The 27950-nt window shown below is 59.0% G+C and overlaps 1 protein-coding gene across 3 annotated transcripts; it reads right to left on the bottom strand.

The window, feature by feature from the left end:
• Positions 1 to 122: 122 nt before the first annotated feature.
• On the bottom strand, positions 123 to 27950 carry NHSL3 (NHS like 3). 3 transcript variants are annotated; one of them, XM_056123433.1, is made up of 7 exons: positions 27566 to 27950; positions 4638 to 4808; positions 4501 to 4556; positions 4156 to 4279; positions 3536 to 3649; positions 1028 to 3442; positions 123 to 487 (listed from the first exon to the last, which is right to left on the bottom strand). In XM_056123433.1, exons 1-7 carry the CDS (start codon positions 27801 to 27803, stop codon positions 468 to 470), a joined length of 3138 nt encoding a protein of 1045 aa, XP_055979408.1. In that variant the 5' UTR covers positions 27804 to 27950; the 3' UTR covers positions 123 to 467. The 3 variants fall into 3 exon arrangements, with proteins under 3 accessions (XP_055979408.1, XP_055979409.1, XP_055979410.1); XM_056123434.1 differs by lacking the exon at positions 27566 to 27950 and adding an exon at positions 16782 to 16976; XM_056123435.1 differs by lacking the exon at positions 27566 to 27950 and adding an exon at positions 5445 to 5477.

Raw genomic sequence — 27950 nt, 5'->3', positions numbered from 1 at the left:
ATGTGGCTTCCAGGCCCTGGAGGATGGACATGCAGCCGCTTTTCAAAAGTGCTTTGATTCTGATTCTGGACTACATACAGTATGTGCATGATTTTTGAACACGGGGGGGGGGGGGGGGGGGGGGGGGGGGGGAGTGAGATGTTCTGCTACCAACTCTGTGGCCTGGTGGTCAGCAGGGGGCGCAGCCACCCACTCCACCAGCCTCTCTGAGAAGAGACCAAGGCCAAGATGGATGTGGCAGCTGCCGAGTGAGTGGCTCCATTCCTGGGAAAGGCATGAGAGCTGGATGAACTTGGAGGAGCGGGTCCACACCGGGCTTGCACACAAGTCGAAGGCCGTGGAGGCTAAGGCTGCAGGCATCTTCTCTAGGGTTCAGCACCTGCCACATCCTCTCATCCTTGGAGCTGCTCAGGTCCCTGAGATTGTAATCCTGGCATGGGTCAGCAGTGCCAGAGGGGGCCTGGTGGTCAGACCTCTTTCTGTGGGTCTATGGGGGTAAAAAAAATATGCACTGAAAACCGGGGGTGCCAGCTCATCAGCCCACTAAGACCCCCAAGACACATTCCTACTCCCCTTTCCTCATCTCTCCATTCACTAACCAAGCCAGCAGCACCAGGCTAGCTTGATGGACAAGTCCCAGACCCGCTGGTGGCATACCATGCCACAGAGGAAGAGGGTGAGTTGGCATTGACAGTCCCTAGGACCGCGTTCCCGGTCTGGAGATGAGTCAGTGGCAAGACACAGGCCTTGTATGCATGAGCCCCTGGGCCCCATTCCATGGTCTAAGAAGCAGCGCACCCCTTGAGAGAGGTAGACCCCCACCCCTGTCCAGCAAGCTCAGAAAAGCCTCAGAGTTCTATGCAGGGAGACAGCTCCCAGGGCCGCAAGGCGAGGTTTTCAGGCAGGTGGCCTGGATTTAGCTCCAACCCCCCTGGCCCACCGGCACTGCAGATGACTCCCCAAGACTAAACCTTTGGCAACCACTATGGCACTCAGGGCTGGGTCCCCCCGCCCCCAGCCTCTGTACCTGAACCAAGAGGGCCCAGCTTCTGCTCTTCTGGGCCCCCCAGCAGCGGGACACCTCCGTTCTCTTCCTTAGTCCTGTCTTCGGCGGGAGGGAGCCCATTGGTAGGCGTGGGGACTCCCACAGAGGGTTTACGGGCCACGGGGGGTGCAGCTTTCGGTGACTTCTTTGTGGCCTGGGGAGGCCGCGGCTCTGAGATACTCCGCAGCTCGGCCACCAGATTCCGCTGGAGGTCAGCCTGGGCCTCGGGGGACACGGGTCGCTCTAGCTGTAGCTTCTTCGTGCCCTTTGAGAAGATGAAGCTGGCCATGGAGGCCGGGGACTGTGGCCTCTGGGGCTCTGCCTCAGGGGGTCCGTTGGACTGGGCGCTTCCAGGTCGCTCACTGGCAGCCAAGCTGGAGGCCTTGAGTCGGACGGCCGCGTGGAGCCCCGAGGAGGGGGCTGTCACCGGGCTGGCCCGGCCAGACAGGGCCCTTCGTAGTGGCTTCTGGGGGGCCGAGGGCCCTGGTGCTGGGGTGGGAGCCCCCGTGGGAGCCCCTACAGAGCGCAGACGCACCATCTGCAGGAGCGAGGGCGTGACCAAGGGTGCTCCGCCAGCGTCTTCCTTGGGCACCCCATTGCCTTTGCTGCCACTTGCTGGCCCAGGCCCTGTGGCAGAACTGGCAGGTGGGGGTGCGGGTGGAGGGCCTGGGGGGTTGGGGGGCTGGGTTGGGGGAGAGACAGGAGCCGCCGGAGAGCCGGCCACAAAGAAGGCCTCCTCGGGCGGGGGGAAGTCGGCCATGGATAGATCCTGCTCCTCTGGGGCAGGGGGTGGGGGCGGGGGCCAGCTGGGGTCATGGGGGGGCTCCTCTGTCGACTCGGGGGCTGCCACAACCACCTCTGGCTTCTTAGCAGGAGGTGGAGGGGGATGGTAGGAGGGAGGCGGGGACGGGGGTGGGGACTGCTCTTTGGCAGCAGCAGCAGGGGACTCCGGAGGGGCCAGGGAGGTCTGGGCAGTGGGGGCAGCCTCGGGACTGGTATCAGCGGCAGACACCGACCCAGTCGGCACCGTGGGGACAGCTGGGGCAGGGTCCGCTTGCTTGGGGCTCTTGGACTTGGAGGGAGGTGGGGAGAAGGGGGCAGCCACCTTGGGATGAGGGGGAATGACAAACCTGTCCCCCAGGGCCGCTGACATCTGCAGGCCAGAACGGTCAGCGGGGGCCGGGTCCGAGGAGGAGGAACACAGGGACGTGAGGGAGGAGGAGACGGAGGCCCCAGGCGAGCGAAGGGAAGTGACCCGCTCAGGTTTAGGGGGCTGTGCCCTGCCTGGAGAAGCGGGCGCTCCCGCTAGGCCCTTCGGGGGGAGCGTCGGGGTCCCACTTTGGCTCGAGTAGCCGCTGGAGGGTGAAAGTGTCCGTTCTGGGGAGCGTGGGGGGCGCCGGGACGCGCTTGGAGACGAGCCAGGCCCCCAAGTGCCGGCAGCGCTGGAGGGACAGGGCGCTGGCCCCATCCCGTCCGCCTCCCCAGTGGGCGGGGGCCGGGGCAGCTGCGGGGGCAGCTTCCGCTCGGGCTTGGGCGGCAAACCCAGGGGCCCGTCGGGGGCCGCTGAGCCCCGCTGGTGCAGCGAGTAGGTCCGGCGCGGCGGGGGCGGGGCGCGCTTCAGCTTGCGCAGGGACACGCTGCGCCCCGACAGCTGCCCAGTGCTGCGGCTGCTGCCCGCGTCCGAGGCGCCGGCGGTGCTGCCCCCGCTGGGGGAGCCGCGCCCGCTGCCGCCCTGGCCAGGGGCCGCCGTGCTGGTGCTGGCCACGGAGCCCTCGGGCCGGCCCTCGGAGCCGCCCTGGGAGGAGAGCGTGGAGCCGTCGGACACGATGGTCTCCGAGGACTGCGAGTGGCTCCAGGTGTCGCTGGAGGAGGAGGGGTGGCGGCTGCGGGGCCACGGGCTGGACGCCGAGGAGAAGCGGCCCAGAGAGTGGACGGAGGCCGGGCTGGCCGTGAGCAGGCTGTGGCGGCTCAGCGTGCGGACACTGCGGCGGTCCAGGGCCACCACGTCCACGGTGGGCGGCAGCACCGCGTGTGGGATGAGCTTGGACAGGTAAGTGGCCTGAGGGGAGATGGACATGGCCGGGCTCAGGGGCTCGGCGGGGCCGGCCCCTCCCGTCATCCCAGGCACGGCCAGGGACATGGGCCGCAGCAGTGGAGGGGGCCGCGCTCCCGAGGAGCAGCCCACGAGGGTGTCGTCCCGGTAGACACGGTCGATGTGGCGTTGCACCAGGGCCTCAGTGTCCGACTGGGCCTCCAGGGCCTGCAGGGACACCCGCACCCCAGAGGCCGGCCCTGCCGCTGGGTCTGCTGGGCGGCCATCCACCGTGGGGATCCGGACAGCATCCCGAGGGCCAGGAGGCCGGGGGGAGGCAGGGACCTCACGCTCACGCCGGAGGCCTGGAAGGGACAGAGAGGATGTGGGGGTCAGCGGACAGGCCTGGCCAGGGTTCCCAGCACCCAAGCCCCCTCCCCGGGGAAGCCCAGGCTCACCCAGCTCCTTCTGCTCGTGCTGCGGCAGACCCAGCACCGTGCTCCGCCGCTTCTGCCGCCTGCGCCCTGGTCGGCCCGACTTGGGGAAGGAGTCATGAGGCCGGAAGGTGGAGCCTGCGGGCCACAGCAGGGGAGAGGCAGCATCAGACACGCTGACCTGTGCTGACTCTGCTGACCAGCCCCCAGGCAGCCTCTCCCTGAGCTCTCCTGACACCGTCTCCGAGGCCAGGAGGCCTAGGCACCGCTAGAAGCTGTGAGGCTGTACTAGGCACACAATTGTTTCCACTGGTGGACACTTATTATGCACAGGTCAGCATGCTGCCTCCTTCTCTTCAGCCCAGTGAAGGACACATCCCCGTTCCTAGAGCCGCTAGGAAGGGCCGGCACCAGGTCACTCAACCCAGGCAGCAGTGCCCAGCCCAGATGCACCCTGGACCATCCTGCCCTGCCCTGCAGATGGGCCGAGTCAGGAATCTCCTGAGGACACAGGGTACCGCGTTCCCACGAGCCCTGGATCTCAGAGTCTCTGGAAGGAAGAAGGTCCCCTGCAGCTGCTGTGCACCCCACTCCTCACAACCCCCCCCCCCGCCCCCCGTGAAGCCTGGCTGGGGAGCAGAAACCTTTGCGCTGGATCATCTCCGAGCGGATGGAGAGCGCGTCCTCGGCCGTGGAGCTCTCGGTCGTGTAGGACGTGGACTGGCTGCAGAAGGAGATGCTGTCTTCATCGGGCCCGGTCTGGGAAGACTGTCAGGGAAGACAAGATCAGAGCAGGCCCAAAGGCGGGAAGGGAGCGGCCTGGAGCTGACTCCAGGTTCTCCTGTGGCCCCACATGGAGGGCCTACGCTGGCCCTCCCGGGGATCTCGCCTAAGGGGAGCCGGAGGCCCAGAAGATGCAGAGACAAAGCTTCCAGAGGGCAGGCAGGGAGGAGAAGGGAAAAAACGAACCCAGCTGGGGCAGGGCTCACCTGGATGCTCTGCGTGTCTCCATGGTCCCAGCCACCCTTGTTGAGTTTCTGTTTTTCTAGAAGACACCAGGAAACAGGGTTGGAGGGAACCCCGCCACGGGGCGCGAGAGGGGTGCGGAGCGGGAGTGGGGAGCTACCTTGGTACTGCAGGGAGCGGAGCCCCTCCTGGGCCTGCGTGTGCAGTTCCTCCAGATGTGGCGGCCGCCCGCGGGGGAAGAAGACATTGTCCGGGAGATCTTCGCCCACGGCCCCTGGCCCCTGGCCTGGTCCCCCACCTAGACGTTTGTCGTTCTCAGTCTTGGCGGAGCCTGGTGGGACAGAGGAGGAAGAGAAGTAAGAAGGCGACTCTAGGGATGCCCGGGCACCCCATCTCCAGCTGCACAGTGCCCACCCCCAACACTTCTGGGGCACGCGCTCACTGCAGTGGGGCCCCATGACAGATACAAACCAGACCCACATGCTGGTTTATCTGCTGACACACGCCAAAGGCCTGGATCACATGGGCCCGTGACGTGCACATGACACCCAGGAGCTTCGGGCTGTGCACCAGGGCAGACTGCAGTTTGCACAGGCAGCGCCCGAGGGGAAACTGTCTAAACAGTACACACATACAGCAGCCCCCCGCCCCGTCCCATCTGTACAAACACAAACAGCACCCATAACATACAACATACAACTGGCTATCTACATGTCCCTCCACGCCCCACACCCCTCGCTTCCCTCCACCACCCCCCCCCCCCCCAGCAGGCCATTTCTCTGGTCTCCGACCAGCGCCAGAATTAGCTTTTCACGTACAGCCCCCTTGGTCCGCACTCTAGGAAGACACCACAGAGGACACCAAGGAGGGGCGGGGAGGGCAGGGTCATACCCAGACACCCAGAAGTGGGGGCTGGCCGGGAGGGAAAACAAAAACCAGTTCAAGGCCAGTTGGGTCTGCTACTCACCCATGTGGCTGTCCCCTGGCGGAAGGATGGGCAGGCGGGGAGAGGAGGGATCTGGGGTGGGAGCAGGCCCGGGTATGCCCCTCTCAGCCGCCAGGCCCCAGCCCCAGGTGCTGAGGAGCCGGAGATCCATTACAGAGGATCCAGTTACAGGCCCTGCCCCTGGGAGAGCTGGTCACCTAATCCCGGGAATGGGGGGCTGCGTCAGCGCTCTGCGGCCCCAACCCCCCTGTACACGGAACCAACAACATAAGCAAAAGCTCTGGAGGGTCACGTGGCGCTGGCAGCCTAGTGTGCGGACACAAAACAAGCCCTGTAAGGCCACTCCCCAGGCCCAGCATGGGGTCCCCCTCAAACACCCCCTTTGCAACAGGGGAGCTCCACAGGGGTCCTTGGGGAGCTGCCAAGGTCAGAGATCCTAGATCCCAACCCCCTGCTTTCCAAGTCAGGGACCCCATCTCCATGCCGGAAGGCCCTGGGCTAAGGTCCACGGGCAGATGGGTCCGAGGGGGGCAGGATGGAACTTGGGTTCCCAGAGGGGCCCCTGGCACACACTCCAACAGAGAACCCTCTGGCCTCCTGAGTGGCCCCCAGGCTGTCCCCCAGGCTATCCCTGTGGCAGAGGGAGGAAACTCCATTCCCAGGAGAAAGAAGGGAGTCTGCCTCCTTCCAAATTCCACCAAATCCAGGTCTCGTGGCGAGATTGGAACCAGGCCCCCCAAATTCTAGGGCTCGCTGCTTCCCCCCCATACTGCTCTGCTCCCACATTCCTCCCTGCAAGGCCAGCCTAGCCCGTGCAGTCTTGGGAAGGCAGCCGGCTTCAAGGTCAGCACCCGGGTCCACGTGGCCAAAAGGCACGGATTCAGACAAAGGTGACAGAACAGCTGGACAAAGGTGGGGCGGGGTGGGGGGGGTTGGAGATTCCCACACACACAGCAAACAGAGGAACTGGGATGCTCCTCTCTCCCCTGCCACACCCACCCACTCACCCTTCTTAGAGAGTCCAGGGAGCACCGGGAGGCGGCAGCCCAGCAGCACTGCCAGGCCTCTGCCCATCACCCCAAGACCCGCCCCCTCCCCGGGGCAGGAAGAGGGGACACTGAGGCCTGCTGCGTGAGTGCCCAGGGCCGATGTGACTCCATTCCTGGAGCAGACCACTGGCCTGCACCCCAGGTCCTCGAGGAAATAGTCAAGAGCCAGCAGGGAGGTGGAGGGCTCTGTCGCCAGATGGCAGGTGGGGAGCCACCACACTTGGCCTGGTGCCCAGCCCCCAAGTCCTGATGAGGGTGATTCCCTGGGGAAGCCCAGGATGCTGCAGGGACACAGAGGCCATTGGCAGAGGTCCCTGGAGGGGTGGGGGGCTGGCCCAAGGAAAGGGCAGGGGAGACTCTGGGAGTCCAGGGGAAGGTATTTAACAACTTTCTTCAGCCCCTCATCCCAAAGGCTTTGCTTCCCTCTGGTGAGGGTCAGCAGCCCAGAGACACTCATGAACTCCAGGAGGTCACACAGCAGGCCTCCTCCTCCAGCCTTCTCCCCATGGGGCACGCTCTGCCACTCCGACTCGGGGCAGGGAGAACACACAGAACTGGCTGGAGTCAGGCTGGAGGTGACAGCACTGAGAGAGTTGGGGGGGGGAGAGGTGGTTGGAGGGATCAAACCCAGCTCCAGAGGCAGGAGTCATGGCCTCATATGCAAACAAGGCCAACAAGGCCCCTCTCCCTCCTGAGAAGGCTGCAAAACCCACTTAGCCCATGGGCAAGTATTTGCTAAGCTAGGGCCAGGGGCTGCAGCAAGGGAATGGAACTGTCTGGTTCACCAGAACATTCCAAGCACCTAAATCAATATTTGATAGACATGAAAGAGGCAAACTGACAGTATGGGTTTAGAGGTGAACACTGAGGGGCTGTGACCAGAAGGGGGTCCTTCTGGGGGGGGGTCAAAGAAAAGGGGTTCGAGAGGCAGCTCAGCAGGCTGGAGCACATAGGTTGTGTGCAGGAGGCCCAGGCTTGCTCCCTGGCACCACCACAGTGACTCCTGGAGCACTGAGCTGGGAGTAGGTGATGAGCACTACTGGTTTCACCTCCCTCAACCCCCCCCCCAAAAAAAAAACAAAGAAAAGGATACACAGTGAAAACTAAATGAAGGGCCAGCCAAGGCAAGGACTGGGTTCAGAACCATCTAGACAGAAGTAAAGTGAATCTCCCAGAACGAAGAAAGCTGGTTGGTGTGGCCGGAAGGGAATGTGCAGGAAGTGCAGGGTGGAGATGAGAGGAAGGCAGGAGCGAGGTCTGCAGGGGCCCCTGGCCCTGGGAGGGTTGTTTGAAACAGCCCAGGAGCTCTCTGGGTAAGGACAGTGTCAAAGGCGATCCCCAAACAGCAGCTGAGGGTGCGGGAGAGCGGGGCTCCGACTATTGAGAGGTGACCCCATCGCTCTCTGCAGTCGAGGGGTGTATAAATTCTGGATGGTCACAGCTCCTTCTGCATTTGCTGCCCCTCCTTGCTTAGAACTAAGAACAACCTTCGGCGGAGCCAGATAGTCTGTCCAGAACTCGCAGAAACCAAAGCAGCAGGCCTGCTGGCAGCGGCCAATGGCACCTGCCTTATGTGCTCCAGGGCCCAAGTTCAAATCCTGGCACCACCTGGTCCCCTGAGCATGGCCGGGGTGGCCCTGGAGGCCCCCATCTCTGGCAGAGGGAAGCTCTGGCACCACTGGGCCTGCGGCAGTCCCGCGTGGCAGAGCCTGAGCACTAAACCATCTGGCCTGGCTGGCAGTGTCACTGGGAGTGGTCTCTGAGCAGTGCCTGGGAAGCCCAAGGAATAAATAAATAAATGCAAACGGAGCTCAGAAGTAGGTCCTCCCATCCCCGTGCCACAGATGTGGGAGGCGGCATTACGATCCTGACCACCCCTCTGAACCTCAAGCACCCCCTCATCCCCACGCACAGTCCTCTCTTGGATTCGACCCACCCATGGTTCTCATTAGCCCCACCCCGAGCAGGAGACAAGCGCTTGCAGGGGATTCATTCGGGCCAGGCCCAGTCAGGGCGGTGGAAAGCAGTTCCTGCCCTCATGGATCTCACAGCAGCAACTCAAGAATCGCCCCGACATGGTTACGGACCTGCAGCGCTCAGTCAGGTGATTTCCCAGGCTCTGGCTGAAAAACTGGAGCCTCTGGGGGCCAGAGAAGGCTCAGGGGGTCGGAGCACATGGAATGGGCTGGAGAGCAAGCTTTGCAGGCACAAGCATCCCCAGCACTGCATGGTTCCCCCAGGGACCCCTCAGCACCGTGCTGGCGAGCAGTCCTTAAGCATGGCCTGATAAGGCCCCCAAACCAAAAACAACAAAAAAAGCTGTAGCTTTTAACCGGGTAGGACCCACTCCTCCACGACATCCGGCTTCTCCGCCAGGGAAACTAAGGCCTGAGCTCGCTAGTTGCTAACACGGGAGGGGGAGGGGGGGTGGTCAGAGCCACATCTGTGAATTCCCGGCAGACTCAAGGCTCTCACACTTGATAACATCTGGTTGCCGGGTAACACCCCTCCCCCAACCCAGCACCGCTTGGCCTGGGCCTGAGGTCTCCTGGCCTTGAGTGTCCCCAGACACGGGAGCCCCTGGTGGGGAGAGGGGGCAGGCATGTGCCTCCCGAGGAAGCTGAGGCCCTGCGTGGAAGGACCTTGCCCAGGGCCACGCTGAGGGAGAGTCCAGGTGCAGCCCAGGGCTGGGCTCAGCAGGAAGCCTTTCTTCTCCTCCTGCCAGAGGGAGCTCACCCACCCGGCCACGCCCCCCAACACACAGGCCACATTAGGAAGTGCACCTGAAGGTCATGAGCTCGGTCCAGCCCACCAGCAAAGGGACAGGCACGCACCTCCAAAATGCCCTCCTGGGGCCATCCCCCCAGGTGGGCGCTCAGAAACCACGCCCACAAGGGGGACAGGCTGGCACCTAGGCCACGCCCTCCCCTGCATGAGCCCCTCTGCAGACTCACACAGAGCCCTGCCAGATGCACCAAGGCAGTGCCTGTCCCCACCGTGCCGGGGCTTTCCTGATCCTGCGAATGAGAAAGGGGGGGGGGGGGCGCAAGGCCACAGTCCCTGATGCAGAGTGCGCATGCGTCCACACTGTCTTGGCAACAAACTCCTTGGGTGAGGCCTCAACCTGCCCGATTCCAGAGCAAGGGGCGGGGGTGCGGCGCGCCCACAAGCCAGGCAGGTCTGACTCAGAGGAGAGGAATGTTGGGGGAGGAGGACACAGCTGCCCAGGTGGCCCTGCTGGAACCCTCTCGGCTGCCCCTGCCGCACACCTTTCTCCCACCCAATTCTGGTGGTGCCCACCAACCAGGAGGCAGGATGTCCTGGACTTGGGTCTCAACCCCTCACAGCACAGTGGGCAAACTTAGGCACAGACTAATGAAGTTAGTATGAAGATTTGTTGTGTTGCGGGGTGGGGGCTGGAGGCTGGGGGGCGTTGTTGGGCCACACCCAGCAGTGCTCAGGCCCACTCCTGACTCTATGCTCAGGTCCTCGTGGGGCTCGGAGGGCCATTTGCAGTACCCGGGATCAAACCCGGGTCTTAGACTCGGAGGCAAGACTAAGGGAAAAGAACCAAATCTTCCAGGTGAAAGTTCTCTAAACCCTTTCTCTTCTATTGTCTCACTAAGGAAACCTGAAATGTAGGTGTCACTCCCTTTGCACAAATGAGCAGAGAGGCCCAAGGGAAAGTGGTTTGCTCAAGGTCACCCAGTCAGGAAGTGGCCATGCCCAGATTGCTAACCCATCTCAGCCCAACAGCTGAGGAGTTTTAACTCTGAGGAGAGGGTCAAGGGGCTACAGCCTCAGTGTCTGCCCAGGGCGGGGAGCTCTGTGCCCCACCTTTATAGGGGTCCCTGAGGACTCTCCCTCCCCTCAGTGTGAGGCCCCACCCAGCAGGGCAGTGCCAACGGGCCGGTTCTAAGGTAAATACCAGGGGCAGGGCACAGCAGGGCAGAGCTGCTCCCATCCCACAGGTGCCTGAGAGCCCTGCAGTGCCGGGAGGAACGAGCTACAATAATTAATAAACGTCATGAGTTTCCAGGTCAGTCTCTGCTACCAACAATGATATACGCATCTCTTTCCACCAGGGTGCAATTTTAACCTTCCCAGGCCTTTGCCTTTGTCCCTTCAAGGCATGGTTATCCTCTGAGAGAGGCCAGGCAGCCACCAAGGGCACAGGTGAGGAACAAAGGCCAGAAGTCAGGCTTTTATGTACCAGGCCTTTGACACAAGACTCAGTTTTCTTGAATGAATGGTTGGGGTTTTTTTGGTTTTTTGTTTTTTTTTCCCTGAGTCACACCTGGTCATGCTCAGGAGTTACTCCAGGCTCTGCACTCAGCAATCACTCCAGGAATCACTCCTGGCCATGCTCAGGGGATCCTTATGTGATGCCGGGGATTGAGCCTGGATCATCTTCATACAAGGTGAACACCCTATCCACTGGGCTATCTCTCTGGCCCCTCCTCATCTATGAAATGGGGCTAAGGCCACTGCAGAGGTCCTGGGAACATTTGGGACAGCCAGGAAACTAAGGTTTCACACAAAGTGTGGTCACAAGAGGAAACCTCTGCCTCTCCAGAGCCTGAGAGTCAGTAAGAGGCCCTCACAAGCCCTTCAACTTCCCCTTCCAACACAAGGACAATCACCTAAGTGCCAAGTGAGAAACACAGGCCTCACCAAACCCCTCCCTGTGCAGACACTGGCTGACGGTGGTGACATGCCCAAGGTCACACAGCCAGGAAGGGCAGGCTCAGAGGTGGCTCAGAGTCTCCCTAGGCTTCCCCTGGCCTCTTCTTCAACCCACTTTCAGAGAGCTTTTAAGCCTCAATCGGAATTAAGCACCATTATTAAGGTTTGACAAGGAACACTTCACAACTGCTCCCCACATCTTCAGTGACACCCCCGCCCCACTAGCTGGCAACTTTGGCTCCCCCTGGTAGGGAGCAAAGGGAACTGGGGACCCAGCCCAGTTGTCCCATGACCCTTGGCATCAGGAGTCTTAGGCTGGAGCTTCAGGTGCTGAGGATTGCAGCGTGATCAGAGCCAGGCCCTGCCCTTCCTGGGCCTCGATGTCTTCCGCCGTGAGATGGAAGGGCTCTCTAGAGAGCCCTCAGCCAGGGACAGAGCTCAAAGGTAAGGCAGTTGCTTTGCCTGCAGGTTTGATCCCTAGTACTGGGGAAAAAAAAATCTAAAGAGCTCTCAAGCATCTGAATCATCCCTTGGAGGAAAGTGCTCCCCCCATCTGGGTCAGGGCCTGGGACAGTCAGGGGATTCCAGATTCCACTTCTCTCAGATCCCTAGGCCTGAGAGGGCTGGGCCAGACCCTGATGTGGGAGCTCAGAGTTCCCACAAGTAAGTCTGGATGCACCATTGATTATGAGTCTCTCCTCAGAAAAGGGGAAAGATCGCAGAGGAAACGGGGGGAGCAGGTGGCGCAGAGGAGGGTTAAAGGAGCAGCCCCCTCCAAGCTACAGGACTCACCAAAATCCCCTGGCACTCCAGATCCAGAGGGCAGGGGAAGAAGGATGAAGAGAATGCTGGGTTGGAGAGACAGCACAGGGCTACGGGGCTTGCCCTGCACATTCTAGACTCAAATTTGATCCCTGGTATCACATATGACACGCCCCCTCCCCCAAGGCCCATCAGGAGTGGTCCCTGCGAACAGAGTCAGGAGAAAGCCGTAAGCACTACTGGGTGTAGCCAAAACCTTCATCAACCCCCTTCCCACCAAAAAAAAAAAAAAAAAAAAAAACTGCAGGTAAACTGACTCTACCAAGAACAAAATTTTGGGGTCACATCTGGCAATGCTTAGGGGGTCACTCCTGGCTCTGCACTCCTGGTGGTGCTTGGGGGACCATCCTGGATGTCGGGGATCAAACTTGGTCAGCCGTGAACAGGGCAAGCACTCTGGCCGCTGGACGGTCGGTCTCTCCAGTCCCTCTACCAACAACTTAGTCTTCTCATCTGCAAAATGGGGCTAAACACAACCAGAAAGAGGCTGACTTCTGTGTAAACACAGCAATACAATGCACAGGAAAAGGAAGGTAGTGTGGGTATGTGGAAGTAATAGGTGTGTGGGTGTGGCACAGGGGGGTCCTAACACACAAACACCTTTCCAGGACAAATATGCAAACAGCCCAGGGAGGGGAGGGCTGGGTGCCTGCAGGCCACGGTACAATGTCTTTCCAGCAAGAAGAGGCGCCTCCCCATCGGCCCACACCTTCTCCACTTGACCCAGCCAGTGTTTCTTGAATTTTGGTTTCCCCTCTCCCCCCACCCCCATCTGAGTCTTTGAGGGCTTCTGTGCTTAGTTCTGGACCCCTGCCCGTGTGCTTTTCCCCACTTGTGCTCCCTGCAGAGTCCAAACCCCCAAGAATTCCAGGCTGTCTTTGCACAGAAGACCTGTAGGTCCCTCGGTCATTAGAGGGAACCCATGAACCCCTAATGCAGTGAAGGGAATGAGTTTTGGATTCCGATCGGTTTGGGGTTGAATCCTGATTCATCCAGCTCTTCGCTGGGGGCCGGTGCAATAGTCCAGTAGGTAGGACACTTGCTGTGAATGCAGCCAATGTGGGTCTGATCCCCAGCACCACAAACGGGTCCCTAAACCCCACCAGAAGTGACCCCTGGGTGCAAAGTCGGGAGCAAGGCCTGAGCTCTGCCATATGTGGCCCAAAAATCAAAATAAGTAATAAAAACAAAACCCCATGCAGCTCCTTGCTGGTCTCAAGTAAGTGACTTTACTTCTCTGAGCTCCAGCTTCCTGGGCTGAATTCTTTCCCCAAACTCTCCTGCTGCGCCCCCCATCACTTCCCCCCCCTCCCCCCCCCCCCCCCCCCCCCCGCATTTAGCAGTGCTCAGAAGCCCATGCGGAGTCGGGATGGAGCCCAGACTTCCTGCATGCGCTCAGCCTGCTGTTCCCTCTCTCCCCAGCCCCAGTACGCTATTCCACATATTCCACATCTCCACACCCATCCCCCAGCCAAGCAAACTGAAGCACAGCCCTCTCTGGCCCTTACTCCAAAATCTGATGATTAATCCCTGGTCCTATCACCTCTGCCACCTCCTCCGCAGAGTCCTGCAGCTGCCACTCCTCTCCATTCCCACAACCGCCACCCTGTCCCCAGTGCTCACCTCATCACCTCTCCCCTGGATTGCTGCAACCGCCTTCCCACTGCTCCGGAGTGGGGCCCGTCCTGCCTGCACCTGCCTTCCCCCCGGAGCCATCTTCCTAACACACCACATCTGTGGGCCCCTCCCTGACTCAAAGCCCTCCACTGGCTCCCCGGGGCCGGGGCGCTTTGCTGCCTTTCCCCTCACCCTCTCAGACTCTCCACATGGGTGCACTCTCTGGCCCCACGCACCCACGCCTGCTTCGGGGACACATGAGGCTGAGGCCAGGGAGGCCGTTGGACTACTCACCACGCAGGAAAGCAAGGGTTAGTACCTGCAACGGCCACCTCTCTCCAGCATGAAGGAGGACCCCCACACTTCTCTCAGACCCCCGTGCCCATCTCAGCACCACGCCTGAGCCGACGGCTCTACGCACAGCTGAACAGTGTCCCAGGCCATGCTATCTCCTTAAATCAACAATTCAGAGCTAATTCCAACCCTGCTTTTGGGCCAAAGACCAAATGAAGACCACGTCCCTGGTTTTCAAGGGCTGACTCCATGCCAAAGCCTTCGCTATACAGCCTAGCGCAGTCCCCAGACCTCACACTTACGCCTGTGTTGCCTCCACATCGCTTCGTTTCCTATGAACACCCCAAGGCCCGGTAGTTGCCTGTGTAGCAGCGGGAAATGGAAGAGTTCAAGGGTGGCTGGAAGACCCGGGCCCCATCTGTCAGGGCCAAGAGGCAAGAGGCCGAAGAGCACAGCCCTCAGATCTCTCCCCCACCACAAATGGTCACAAGTTGGAGCCCACAGTTGGTTCACAGGAAGCCATCAGATTATCAGATTAGAGTGACCATGAGGACAGATGAAGAGTTGTAGCCTCCCCCACTCAGAGCAGGCCCTAATAGGGCGAACAAGCCTGGGCTTTAGGATCGCTGAAAGGCCTTGGAGTGGCTGATCAATCCAGCTTCTGATAAATTCGCAGACAGACTTCCTGAACTTTTTCAAAATTTTTTGCAGGGGTGGGCCACACCTGGTGGTGCTCCGGGGCTTACTCTTGGCTCTAAACTCAGGGATCACTGCTCAGTGGACCATATGGGGCCGGGAGAATCAAATCCAGGCCACCCACATGTAAAGGTCTCTCCAAACCCCTGAACGTAATTTGTAATTAACCCTTTCCTGTTACTTTTTTTGGGGGGAGGGGAGTGGGGACACATTTCCCAAATACTGCTCAGGGGCCCAGGGCCACTCCCAGCAATCCGTGGCCTACCCAGGCCCACGGCCAGAGGGGATAAGCAGGGCCTGCACGTGCTAGGTGTGCACTCCAGTCCTTTAACTCATCTCCCAGGGCCCGTTTTAGATTTTTGGTGTTTGGGTCACACCCAGTGGTGCTCAGAAATTATTTCTGGCTCGGTACTAAGGAATCACTCTCGGAGGGATGTTAAGGGAACCATATGGAATGTCGGGGATTGAACCTGGGTCAGCTTCATGCAAGGTAAGAGTAGCCACCATACAACCACTCGGGTCCTCCAGAGCCCGTTTTATCTTTGTGCTTTTCCTCAGCCAGCTAGACAGTTGAATGCCGGGGCTCCTGGGTACCACCAGCACCACCCATCCAGCAGTATTCAGGCCTCCAAATGTTACACCCTGCACTACTGGGGAGCGGGGATATGGTGCCAGGGATCAGACCAGCTCTGGCACATGACAGACGTACATCTTAACCCCTCCCTGTACTAGCTCTCCTGTTCCCTACTTTATCACTCTATTCCTCAAACCGCCACAGCAAATGACCTTGGACACACTCCTCAAGAACTCAATTTCTTATATATTTACCTACTTTTGGTTTTGGGGGTCACACCTGGTGGTGCTCAAGGGCTACACTGGGCTCTGTGCTTGGGGGTTATTCCTGGAGGTGCTCAGGGAAGCATATAGTACTGGGAAAGGAACCCAGGCATCCAGCTTGCAAAGCCTGCACTCCAGCCTCTGGGCCCTCGCTCCCACCAGCAGACTGGTCTCTATCCACAAATGCTCAGCCAGGGCAGCAAGGGCCCCACAAAGTCAGATAAGCTTACCCCCCACTAACTTCACAGACAACCCCCCTCTCCCAGGAACCAAGGAAATCCAGAGGAGTGAAAGCAAAGTGCTCAAGGTCACTAGACCCCCTAATTCACAGTCCAGGCTCCTTCTACCACCCCCTGTGCAGAGGGATGAGATCATCAGGCTCAGCTCTGCACCTCGAGGAATGTGGGCCACCGTGGTTAAGATATGGGTGGATTCCCCCACCTTGCCTCTGCGGAATTTCCACTCCCTCGGATCACCAGGCACCCACCTCCGTTGGAGACCCCGATCCAGATCCGGGATTGAACACCCGGCCCCCACGCCATGTCTAGATTCACCAGGAAGGGAACCAGGCCCCCTCGACTGACCCTCCACCACCCTTGGATACCCCGAACTGCCGCACCAACGGGGAGAAATCGGGAAAGCGTGCCCCAGCCCTGGGGGTGTCCCCCCTCCCAATCCTCCCCCCACCCTTGGAAGCCGGAATGTGACCCACAAGGGATCCCGCAGCACGCCAGGAAGGGCAGCGTTCCAGCTCGCTGGCTGCACTGAATGGGGGAGATGCAGCAGCCACCACGCGGACATGGGCGGGGAAAGCCCCCCACCCCCACCCCCACCCCGGGCAGCAGCAGCAGCAACAGCGCAGCTGGGGGCGGGGCGGGAGCCCAGCAAACCCGTCCCCCGGCTGCGAGCGACCGCGCGGGATGGAGGCGGCCCCAGCCTCCAGCTGCAGGTTTCCTGCTCCCCCCACCCACCTTTGTCTCCCCTCCCTCCCGCAAACTTTCAGCCTGTCGGGGGGCTCCAGCCTGCGGAGGGCGTGTGTATACTCGCGGGGTCGGTTTGCGTGGGGCTGCTGTGCGCCCCCGAGGGCGCGCGTGTCCGGACCTGAGCGTGCGGGGCGGAGGGGGTCCTGTGGCCCGTGGGCCTCGGTGTGTGCGGACCTGTGTCCGAGTGTGCGCCGCACGGGACGCAGAGTCCGCCGGTCCTCACCTGAGTGGGGACTGGGACCGTGTCCCGGCGCCCGCCCGCTCGCTCGCTCGCCCGCGCCCCCAGGCCCCGGGAGAGGGCGGCAGCGGCGGCGGCGGCGGCTGCGGCAGGGGGACCCTCCTCCCCGCGGCCCCGCCCCCACCCCGGCCCCTACCTGCCGGCCGCTTCGCCGCCCGCCCGAACCGCCAGAAGCTGCGGGCCCGGGGGCCGCTGGGGGCCTTCCTCTTGTGGTGCGAATTGCCCATGGCGGGAGCCGGGCGCCGAGAGCCAAGCGCCGCGCGACCCTCCCGGCCGCCGGGCCCGCAGCCCCGGGAGGGAGGCGGCGGAGCTCGCGAGCCGCCACCGCGGACGCCCCCAGCCCCCGGCTCGGCCACGCCCCCGGCCCCTCGGCCAATGGCCGGCGGGGGGGCGGGGCCTCGGCGGGGGCGGGGCCTGGCGTGCGGCCCGTGGTCTCCGCCCCCCAGGACCCGGGAGACCTGCCGGGCCGCCCCGCCCGGGGCGCTTCGGGAAAGACCTGGCCGGTCCAGGTGGGGCGGACTGGTCCTCGCCCTCCCGGCCCAGCGATCGCCTCTGATGAACTGCCGCTTGCAGCCACAGAAGACGGGGCTGGGTTCCAGACAGGCGGGGTCGGAGCACTGTGCAGCTAGAACTCACCGCCTACCTACCACCCCTTGAGTGTTGTGTCTGTGTATCTATCGCCTGTCACTACGCCAGCGTGTAAAATGTATGGATGTGTGTGTAGTTTTGAACACCAACACTAAGAATTTTTGGTGTTGGTGTTCAAAACAGTCGTAGGCATTTGGCTTTGGAAACCACACCCGGCGGTGCTCAGGGCTTATTCCTAGCTCTGCGCTCAGGGGTCACTCCTGGAAGGCTCAGGGGACCATATGCGGCGCTGGGGATCAAACCCAGGTGAGCTGCATGCAAGGCAAGTACCTTACCCGCTGTACTATCGCTCCAGTCTGGTAGTACCCATTTATAACAGGCAGTGTTTTAACTGCTTCCATGCATGATTTCATTTTATCCACAATTACCCCATTTTACAGATAGGGAAATGAGACTTCATAAAGTCAATGAGTAAGTCAAAGTCAAACTGCCGTGCAGAGCTAGTACTCAAGTCCAGACTGGCTCCACTACCCACCTCTGCATGACCTGGAAGGGGAGCACAGAGCTGTGCGTTTGCAATTTGCAATTGTGTGCTTGAAGAAGATTGTAGTGAGGCACTTATGTATATACCTGTGTACCCTGACACAAAACATATGATTTCCTCTGTACTCATTTACCTGTGACTGTATCCATATAACTGAGTCAACTTGCATATGTAGGAATGTGTCCTTTTCTGGGGGGGGGGGGGGGGGAAGGGGCTTGGACCACACCCTGCTGTTGTGCCCAGGAATCACTCCTGGCAGGGGATATGTGGTACAGGGGACAAAACCAGCTGCCTTGAGCTCTGTATTATCTCTCCAGTCAGGATGTGTTCTTGTGCGCAGCTTTTTCTTCGGGGGGAGGAGGGGGGGTGTGGAGCCAGTCCTGGCTCTGTGCTCAGGGGAAACTATGCAGTGCTGAGGACCCAACTTAGGCTGACTGCATGCAAGGCAAGCGCCCTATCCCCTGTACTACCTCTATCCTTGTGCGCACAGCCCTGTGTGACTGTCTCAAAGTTGTGGAATATCACTGTACGTAAACAATAGCCCACGTAACTGTTAAGTATAGATTTATGTTTGTCTTAAGACTGTGATTGCATGTGTTCCCCTATCCCTAGAGGAAGGGGTGGGCGTGCATGGTGGTTCTCAGAGGAACATGCAGGTCTATCAGCTGCTGCATGCACTTTCGTATATTGATGTGGCCACAATTGCCTGTATCTACATTTGAGAGGTGTTTAAGTAATCGGGCATATAAGTAAACATGTAAGAAACCAACAACGTCTGTGTGCACCTGCAGAGATGGGTGCTCTCATTCATTCATGTCTTATACAAGTCTTCATTTTCTAAAACAAAAAGGTGACACGTATCACCTCTTCTGAAAGTCCCCAGGCTGTCAGGCTGCCCCTCCTCCGTAGTTCACAAGTTCCTAAACCCAGGACCTGCCCAGGAACACAGTGATTCCATCACCCAGCTGGGTCTTTCCACCTGGGGAAGCATGGTGTAGCTGAGGGCCCTGAGCCCTGAGTTGCAATCCACATATAGCTTGTACTTTCTGTAGCCTGGGCAAGCTGCCCATTACACTGTACTTCTTCTTATGCCCAGGATATCTGTTTCTTCCCTCCAAAAAGGCAGAATCAAAGCTATTCCCAGAAGCCATCACTCACTAAGAGTCTGAGGGCATCCTAGGGGGTTAGGGGAGAGGCTGGTATTTCGCTTATCCATCCAGAAAATACTCCTTGAGCTTACACTGTTTACCTAACTGTGCTCCAGACTCTGCTTTGCACAGAGAGGAGGCTCCTGGCATAAAAACAGAAACACCAATACTAAGAAAGTTATCTGAGGATCTACCAGCCCATTTCCCTTGATCTACAGATGGAACAATGAGTTCCTCCATAATGGGGAGTGGTGATATGGGGAGCAGAGAGAACACTTAAGAGTAAAGTCCAAATCCCTGGCACTGGAAGAGAGAGAGAGAACTCAATAAGCAGAGCAGAAGCTTTCTCTGTTTGTTTGGTTTCGGAGGGGGTGGGGGGAGGGAGATTCGTACATGGCACTACTCAAGACTTACTCCTAACTCTGCACTCAGGGATCACTCCTGGCAGGCTCACAGAGTCATGTGGGGCTTTAGGGATCAAACTCATGTGGACAGTATGCAAGGCAAAAACCCTACCTGCTGTTCTATCTATCTGGCCTCAACCCACTTCCACGTTTTGCTGTAAAGTTCCTTGTTTGTCAAGACTCTGCTCAACTGGAGCCAGAGAGATAGGACAGTGGGTAGGATGCTTACCTTGCACACGACTGCCCTGGTTCGATCCCTGGCATCCCAAATGGTCCCTCAAGAACTTCTAGGAGTGGGGCTGGAGCAATAGCACAGCGGGTTGGGCGTTTGCCTTGCAACCCGGGTTCGATTCCCAGCATCCCATATGATCCCCCAAGCACCGCCAGGAGTAATTCCTGAGTACAGAGTCAGGAGTAACCCCTGAGCATCACTGGGTGTGACCCAAAAAGAAAAAAAAAAAAAGAACTTCTAGGAGTAATTCCTGAGCGCAGAACCAGGAGTAACCCTTGAACATTGCTGGGTGTGGCCCCAAAAACAACTGGAAAAAAAAAAAAAACCAAGACTCTACTCAACAGATTCCCTACCCCCATAAAGCTTTCTTCACACCTCCATGTCTCCCAGCTCAGTCCCTGTACACCCACAGGCCTTGGTGCCGCCCTGTTATATGGAGCCAATTACACCTCAGGGTGTCCCAGCACTTCACTCTTATGTAACCCCAGCCTAGCACTCAACTCAGCATCTCAGGCACAGTTTGGTCTGGTAAGTCCCTTTTCAACCAGAAGCAAACCCCCATCTCCACAGCATTTCTGTCACTCCTCTCAGCACCCCCAGGCTAAGCGTAGTGTCTGACCCCCAGGAGGTATTCCAGGCAGCCTGGACTGAAATGGATGGAGAAGATGGTGTTTGCATTCTGGTGGGGGGAGTGACAGTGACAGTGGAGGCAGAGAGCCCAGGCTACTTTTGCACCCATACATCCTTTTACTCCATGCCTGCTCCAGTGTGCCAGAGGAAGAATACGAACTTCCCAAAGCATGGAAGAACCTAGGGCAGGTCTGATGGGAGTAGTGTCACATAGGGAATGGATCAGACTCCTGGAACCGCAGGAGTGGATCCGAAGACAGAAGAGAGAGTTCAACGAGCTGAGAGTATGCTTTGCTTGCAGGAGGTTTACTTTCAATCCCTGGCACCACTTGGTTCCCTTGTACTACTGGGTCACACCAGGCATAACCCCTGACTACTACTGGGTATAGTCCAAAACACAGAAAATGGGCTTGAGGGGCCGGAGCGATAATACAGCAGGTAGGGCATTTGCCTTGCATGCGGCCGACCTGGGTTCAATTCCCAGCATCTCATATGGTCCCCCGAGTACTGCAAGGAGTAATTCCTGAGTGCAGAGCCAAGAGTAACCCCTGAGCATCGCTGGGTGTGACCCAAAAAGAAAAAAAAAAGAAGAAAATGGGCTTGAGAGCTTTGTGACTCTCTTAGAAAATTCTGGAGGTGTCCTAAGCAGACGAAGGCCCTGCCGAGAGCAGAACCCACCATAAGCTTCCTAGGAATAACGTACTTGCCATAGGATTCCAAGACTGATTTGGGGTCACACTTAGTGATGTTCTAAGGGATTACTCCTGGCTTTGTGCTCAGGGGTCTCTCCTGGAGGTACTCAGGGGACTGTAAGTGATGCCTAGGATTGAACCAGGGTTGGCCGCATGCAAAGCAAGTGCTTCAACCTCTATGCTACTTCTCCAGCCCCCAATTCCAAGTTGAAACCCTTCACCAGCAGTGGGGATGAAACTCAGTGGTAAAGTGCTCTACATGAGGCCTTAGATAGATCGCTGGCACCATAGGAATTCATGAAAGAAAACCTGTGTGAGCTGAGTTGTCATCCCCCCTACCCGCAGGTGAGGCGCAATGCCAGGTGTCCTATGAGTGGAGCTGGAAGCCTTTGATGAGTTGGTCTCCAACAACAAGGGGCGCAGAACATAATATAAAGTAGCATGTTACAGCATAATAATGGGGCTGTGGGAAGCAATGTAGGGAGTTTTCGCCCAAGAGTTAGTGAGATGTCTCAAAGAGCTGGAGCACACACTTTGCATGAGGGAACCACAGGTTCTATCCACAACACCACATGGTCCCCCCAAACACAGAAGCACCATCAGGTGCTACATGGCAAAACAGTTTTCAGCCCTCAGCCCAAATGGGCCGTTGCTACTTCCTTCCTCCCCCAAGTCAGTTACGACACTGGACGTGGCCTGGGGCCCACAGATGGCAGGTGGAGGTGGCATCGCCACTGCGCCCATCCAGAGTGGCCTCTCTTGTTTCCTCCAGCAGGTGATGGGCGGGTAAGGCAACTCTGGGGGATGGGGAAGGGGGGGTCCCAGGAGACGCCCCCACCCTGTGGATAGCAGAGTCGGAGTTTCTGAAGCGGCAGGGTTTGGGGCACCCCCCAAGTAGACCTGGCTGGCAGCCCTGCTTAAGGAGCAGGAGAGAGGGGAGTCTGGGAGGGGGGCCTCCAACCTGAGTGGGGGTTCCCAGGAGACGGCTGGGATGGATGTCACAGTGAGGGTTGGGGCCTCCCAGGAAGGAGCCCCTGAGGCTCTCCTCTCCGGCTCTCCCCTCCAAGGGATGGAGACTCCCTCAGCCTCCGCTTCCTGCTCTGCTCTTCGCTGCCAGCAGAAGTACAGGGCGGGATTTTCCACTTGAAGTCTGAACAAAGGAGCAGGCAAGCTGAGGTGGCCCAGCAGGTGGGGCTGCTGGCCCCCTCCACATGCTGGCTGGATGACCTTGAACATGTCACTTCCTCCTCTGGGCCTCACTGCCCACTTGTCTGTGCCATGAGGCCTCCGGATGACATCGCAGGCCACCAACTCTGGGTGCCTGGGATCCCAACGCCCCAACTCTAGGGGGTCCATATCAGATTACCCACCTATTACCAAAGCCACTTACTGCCAGGTCCTGTGCCAGGGAGGCCTAGGGAAAAGACAAATGGCCGAGCTCCTGAACTTGGAGACTTGCCCTCTGCTTACTGAGCCTCAGAATGAAGCAAGGCCCAGCCTCTCCGAGGTGCGTGCCCACCATCAGATTCAGCCACATGTTGGCCCCTCGGGAAGTCTTCCCTGATCTCCCCATGGGGTCACTGTGCTCCCACCCACTTTTGTCTTAAATTCTTTCTTTTTGTTTCTGGGGCACACCTGACTGTGCTCAGGGCTTACTCTTGGCTGGGCACTCAGGAATTACTGGCAGTGCTTGGGGATCAATAAGGGATGCTGGGGATCAAACCCGGGTCAAGGCAAGTGCCCTACCCGTTGTACTATCTCTCAGGCCCCCTTGATACTTCCTGACCCTTAATTATTTGTTCGGTGTCTACTCTTCCCAGGTTAAACTGTGAGATTTGTGAGGATGGGGGCCTTATTTCTCCTTCAACCCCAGGACAGTACCTGGTGGTAGGAGTTATTTATGACCTAATGTCACATACTGACTAAGCACTTGGGAAATCAATGAGGAAGCGCCCTCTCCCCTCTGGACCTGGGAGACAAAGCCTATTTCTCATAGCATGTGGAGGGCGACCCGCACTCTTCCCCCAAGGATTTACTTGGCTTCTGTAGCCCAGAGAATCCAGCCCCCATGACAATGGTCCCAGGACTAAGGCCTCTTAGGAGCCAACACCCACATAGAAGCAGGTGCCCAGAGAGCACGCACTGCCAACTCCGGATCTCAGCACCCCACTCTCGAGTCCAGGGGCACTGCTCCCCAGGGGGTGTGCCACAGGAGCCAGGCCTAGAGGGGTGAGGCTCACCAGGTAGGAAAGGGAAGGGAGGTGCAGCTCAAAGAGGGGACATGCAGCAGTCCTGGGCATGGAGAGGGCCACGGCCACCCTGACCGCAGAGAGGCTAAGCGCCTTGGGGTCCTCACCTTGCTGTGGAGTTGCACAAGCCCCTTCCCCCAGACAGGCGGCATCAGGCACAGTGCCCACTGCGCATCCCCTTTCCCAAGACCTCCAGTCCTCTGGCCCCATCCTGCCCCCCTCGTTGGCCAATGGTAGGCGTTCTCTTCCCACCCCATGCCCAAGCCCTTCACAACTGGTACCTCTGGCTCTCCCTCGAACCCTAGGACTCTAGACCCAGATGCGGCCTCAGAGACCACTAAAGCCCACACTGTGAGGCAAGGCCTGCCCGAGGACATGCAACAGAGCCGATCTCGACCACGGAGTGTTCTCCCTGAGGTGGGCAGCTTGGCAGAGCCACTCCTCAATCGTCAGTGTCCATGTTTAGGAGCGTTTCCCCATCCTATTTGTGAAACTACCCGGAGGACCACACACTCCTTTCCCCAGAGTTGGCCCTCAGATTCTCCGGCATCAGAAACACATAGACCCTCACATTCTTCTTTTTTGGGGACAAATTCTGACTGGCTCACTCACTGCCGCCCAATGGCCATCACTTGCCTCTCTTAGCCCAGATGCTCCCATTGCCCTGACCAGTGCTCGACACTATAAGAAATAATGTCTTTGAGGCCAGAGAGACAATTCAACATGCCTTGCATGCAGGTGGCCCAGCTGGATCCCCAGCACCTCACAGTTCCCCAAGCACAGCCGAGTGGCCCCCAAGAGGGTGGGAGTGATAATACAGCGGGTAGGGTGTTTGCCTGGCACGTCGCCGACCTGGGCTCAATCCCTGAGCACCACCAAGATTATTCCTGAGTGCAGAGCGGACTGGAACATATACTATATATAGGAGGATGCCCAGGTTCAATCCCTGGCACTTGCACGGTCCCCCCAAGTACCACAAGAAGTGACCCTCAAGCACCTTCTAGCTATGGTCCAAAAATAAATACAAATGCCTTTTTCACATGGATAAAGTTGACTGACCTTGACCAATTTCCTTTAAATTGATCTAGGCCTAGTTTCTTACCTATAAATGCCAACACTGTCCACCTCCCCAGCTGCTGTGAGGACAGTATGAGAAAACATAAAAACGCCTCCCCAGGGACTGGCATACAGTAACTTCATGCTCGCCCTTCAATTAACCAGCACTCTGCTCCCCACTCTCAGCTCGCCTCATCCAGAAACACACCCCAACCCCCAAACCCCGGTTTTCTCCCAGGTGAGCTTGAGTTCTGGCATCTGTCCCAGAAGCACTTCCTCCCCACTCACTTGTCTACAGTCCAGGTGATCTTTCTGGAAAATATGGATCCCTGTTTGTTTTTTCACTTTTCCCTCATACTGGACACAGTCAAAACTGACCAACTTCTGTGGATTCCTCGGCAATCATAATAATCCACATGGGGGCTGGGGTTTCTGAGGTGAGTTGTTTTTCAGACCTGGATTACGACAAACTTAGAGACTTCCCAGAGCAGCCTAAGGTCAGGATAGCAGAAACAGCCACCGGCTGGACCATGCTCTGCAGTTCACAAAGCCCTGGCAGGTCTGTTATCTGACTTGATCTTTGAAACAGCTCTGTAAAGCCAGGATTTATTATCCCTGTGGCAGAGATAAGGAGTTACCAACCTGCGGGGTCACATGGCCTGAGAGAAGGGCCATGTTGTCCTGCAGCCTGCGAACTCAATTCCTTTCACCAGTCCCGAGGGCTCAGGGGATTGCACTGACAAACACCATGAGAGCACCTCAGTTCTACCACATATCTTGGAGACATAGAAAAGTCGCAGACCCGCCTAAGGCAATGTCTCGCCGTAGGGGCACCTCTGAGAAGGCCCCTTCTCCTCTCGAGCTGACTAGGGTTCCCTTCCTGCTGTAGGGTTCTCTGTCCATCTGTAAGAATGGGTTGGAGAAGCTCTGTGTCCCTGAGAGAATCCCAAGAACAGCGCCAATTTTGGAGGCAGATGATCTGAGTTCAACTACTAAATTTCAGGAAATCAATCCCTTACTGTCCCTGGGTCTTAATTTTTTATGTGCAAATGGGCTCAGATGAGATCATAATATAGAGCTGCTCCTGGCACATTCGAGAACAATCCATAAGACCAAAGCAATATAGGCCAGCCTTGCATGCAGCTGACCCAGGGATGCAGTTCATCCCCAACACCACATATGGTCCCCTGAGCACCACCAGGAGTAATCTCTGAGTGCAGAGTCAGGAGTAAGCCCAGAGCACCACTGGGTGTGGCCCCCAAACAAAACCAAAAGAAAAATAATCCATCAACGTTATATTCCTTCCATTTCTGCGTCTGTGAGGCATAGAAGTCCTGGAAGACAGGTGCTCTGAATTCTGCTCTGAATTCTAATCCCAACTCAGTTTCCCACCGGACCAGAGGGAAGTCAGAGGAGGGGATCCAGGACCAGCCCGCACCTCTGGGTGTCCGTTTCAGAGAGTGGTACAGGAGAGATAATGACCTTCCCAGCCAAGGCCCCTGACCTCACAGGAATGTCCCCACATTTCCCAATCTCCACATGGAACATTTTCCCAGAAAGAGTTAAGCCTTCTTTGGCCTTCCCCTTCCTGGCCAGAGGTACTAGGGGAGATTAAAGAGATCAGATTTATTTCTCTTAATAAACAGAAAAGAAGTTGGGCCAGGCAGGTGACAAGGAAACAATTGGAATAATAGGAGGTTGGAGCAAAAGGAAGCAGGACTTCCTCCAGTCATACCTAGGGCCACCTCCCGACCAAAGGAAACAACAGCCAGGGGCAAGGAGGTGTTGCCCGCACACAAGGGTGCAAATCACTCCGACCTGCTGCCGGGAAAGCACAGAGCTATCCGATTCCAAACACATAGCACGGGGAGGCCTGGCCAGTGACCTGAGGACTCCACAGCCAGTGTCCGAGCTGGGACCTTTCAGCCCCGACTTAGGCTGGTCTCCAGGGACACAGGCCAGAGCACAGGGACCCCCTGACAGTCTGGCCATGCCATCCATCCTGCCGCACCTCTGATCCATGCCCTCATGCGAGTGATGGGGATGACTTTGGGCTGAGTCCCCACGGGGCGGCAGCAACACCTCCTGCAGGGCCCTTGGAAATACCCTCACCCTTCCTCCGGGCCGCCATGCCCGCACCCTGGTGTCGATTTGTGGCTGGGCCCAGGGAAGGAGGGCCCCTGTCCAAAAGGAAGATCAGGCCGGATGCAATCACACAAGAGGCTTGTCACCCTCTTCCTGCCCCCGTGAAGAGCTCCTTCTAATTCTCCTCAGTGAAAGGATACCAGGAGGGCAAAAACAGGCAGGGCAGAACGAGCCGGGCACCAGGATCCCGCCATGTCCTCCCTCATGGCAGGAGCAGAGGAAAGCAGACTCCCACCCTCAGGGAGCTCCAGCCTTTGCAGGGGCTCATGCCCTCCCACCCAAAAGGGAGATGGGAATGGGGACGAAGGGCCAAGGAGGCAAGAGCAAGCAAGCAAGCAAGTGCCCCCCCCCCCCCCAAGTCGTCACAGCTGGCAGGGGTGGTTCAGCCTCCGCTCACCTTGGGCTGCTTTTCTGCACCCTCAGGACCAAAGATCAGAGGCAGCGAATTAACCTGTAGTTAGTACAGCACACGCCCCCACCCCGCACAATCGCCTTGGGCCTCAGTTTCCCCCAGCTCAAGCACGGTTCCAACACTGGGGGAATGAGAGAAGGACTCTACCTGTGGTAGAGGAAGAAGTGGTTGGGGAGCGGCATTAGCTCGCCTGGGTGAGCTCACCACCCCGAGGTGGATGTCTGCGGTTTCGCCCAGGTGGGGGTTGCAGGTGGGCGCTTTGCTAAAAGAAGCGGTGCTAAGAACCTCAAGTCGGCTGCGTTCGCCACGGGGCCCTTTGTGGGGCTGTAAACCCAGCCCCACCGATTTGGCTGAAACACCTTTCAGGTGCGGTTGACCCTCCACATCCCGAGAGCGACCCCCAGAGAGGCGAAAGGCCACTCGCCTTTCCATTGGCTCCAGGCCAGGAGGCAAGTTTCTGAGCCCCTGACTCAGCAGAGGGCAGAACCTGGGTGAGTCTGGAAGGTGGGGGTGAGGGGGAAGGGTGGTGCCTCGCCGTCCTGCGAGCCAGACTGCCAGCACGTCCTGCCTCAACCGAGGGGTCCCTGCTCCCTCGGGGCGGGGTGGGCCGGGGTGGGTGGGGTGGGGTTCCCTGGAGGTCCCTAGAAGGAGGGGCCAGGCCGGACCCGGCAGATCAGCGCTGGGGTCGCCGCGCAACGGGGTGCTGGGGCTGCGCCCCGGGCTCTCCGCGCCCCCGGCCCCAGTGCCCGGTGGGGGTCGCCTCCCCCCGGCCGCCCCCTCGGCGCCGCCCGGCGCGCGGCCCAGGTGCCGGCCGCCTTACCTCGGCCTTTACCCTTGGCCTTCCTGGCCTTGTCCTCCGCCTTCTTGGCCCGGGGGGCGGCGGGCTCGCTGCCCTCGGCCCCCGCCGCCGCCTTCTTCTTACGCCGCTTGCCCCGCAGCCAGCTGAAGGCGCGGCGGAGGCCGGACGCGCCCGAGCGCGACTTCTTCCTGCGCGGGGGGCCTCCCGGACCCCCCGGCTCGTCGGCCGCAGGTGCGGCGGGGGGCGCGCGGGCCGCCATGGCGGGGGTCGGGCCCCGGCGGCCGGGCGCCCATGCGCTGGGAGCGGGCGGCCGCCGGGGGGACGGGCGCCCGGAGAAAAGTTTGGGGCGGCGGAGGCTGCGGGAGCGCGCGGCGGGAGCAGCCGGGAGGGGCGCGGGGGCCGGCCG

This window comes from Sorex fumeus, unplaced genomic scaffold (assembly GCF_029834395.1).
Source record: "Sorex fumeus unplaced genomic scaffold, SorFum_2.1 ptg000047l, whole genome shotgun sequence".
Classification (NCBI taxonomy): domain Eukaryota; kingdom Metazoa; phylum Chordata; class Mammalia; order Eulipotyphla; family Soricidae; genus Sorex; species Sorex fumeus.
Note: the sequence above shows the minus strand (reverse complement) of the source record. Positions and strands in the feature narration are given on the sequence as shown.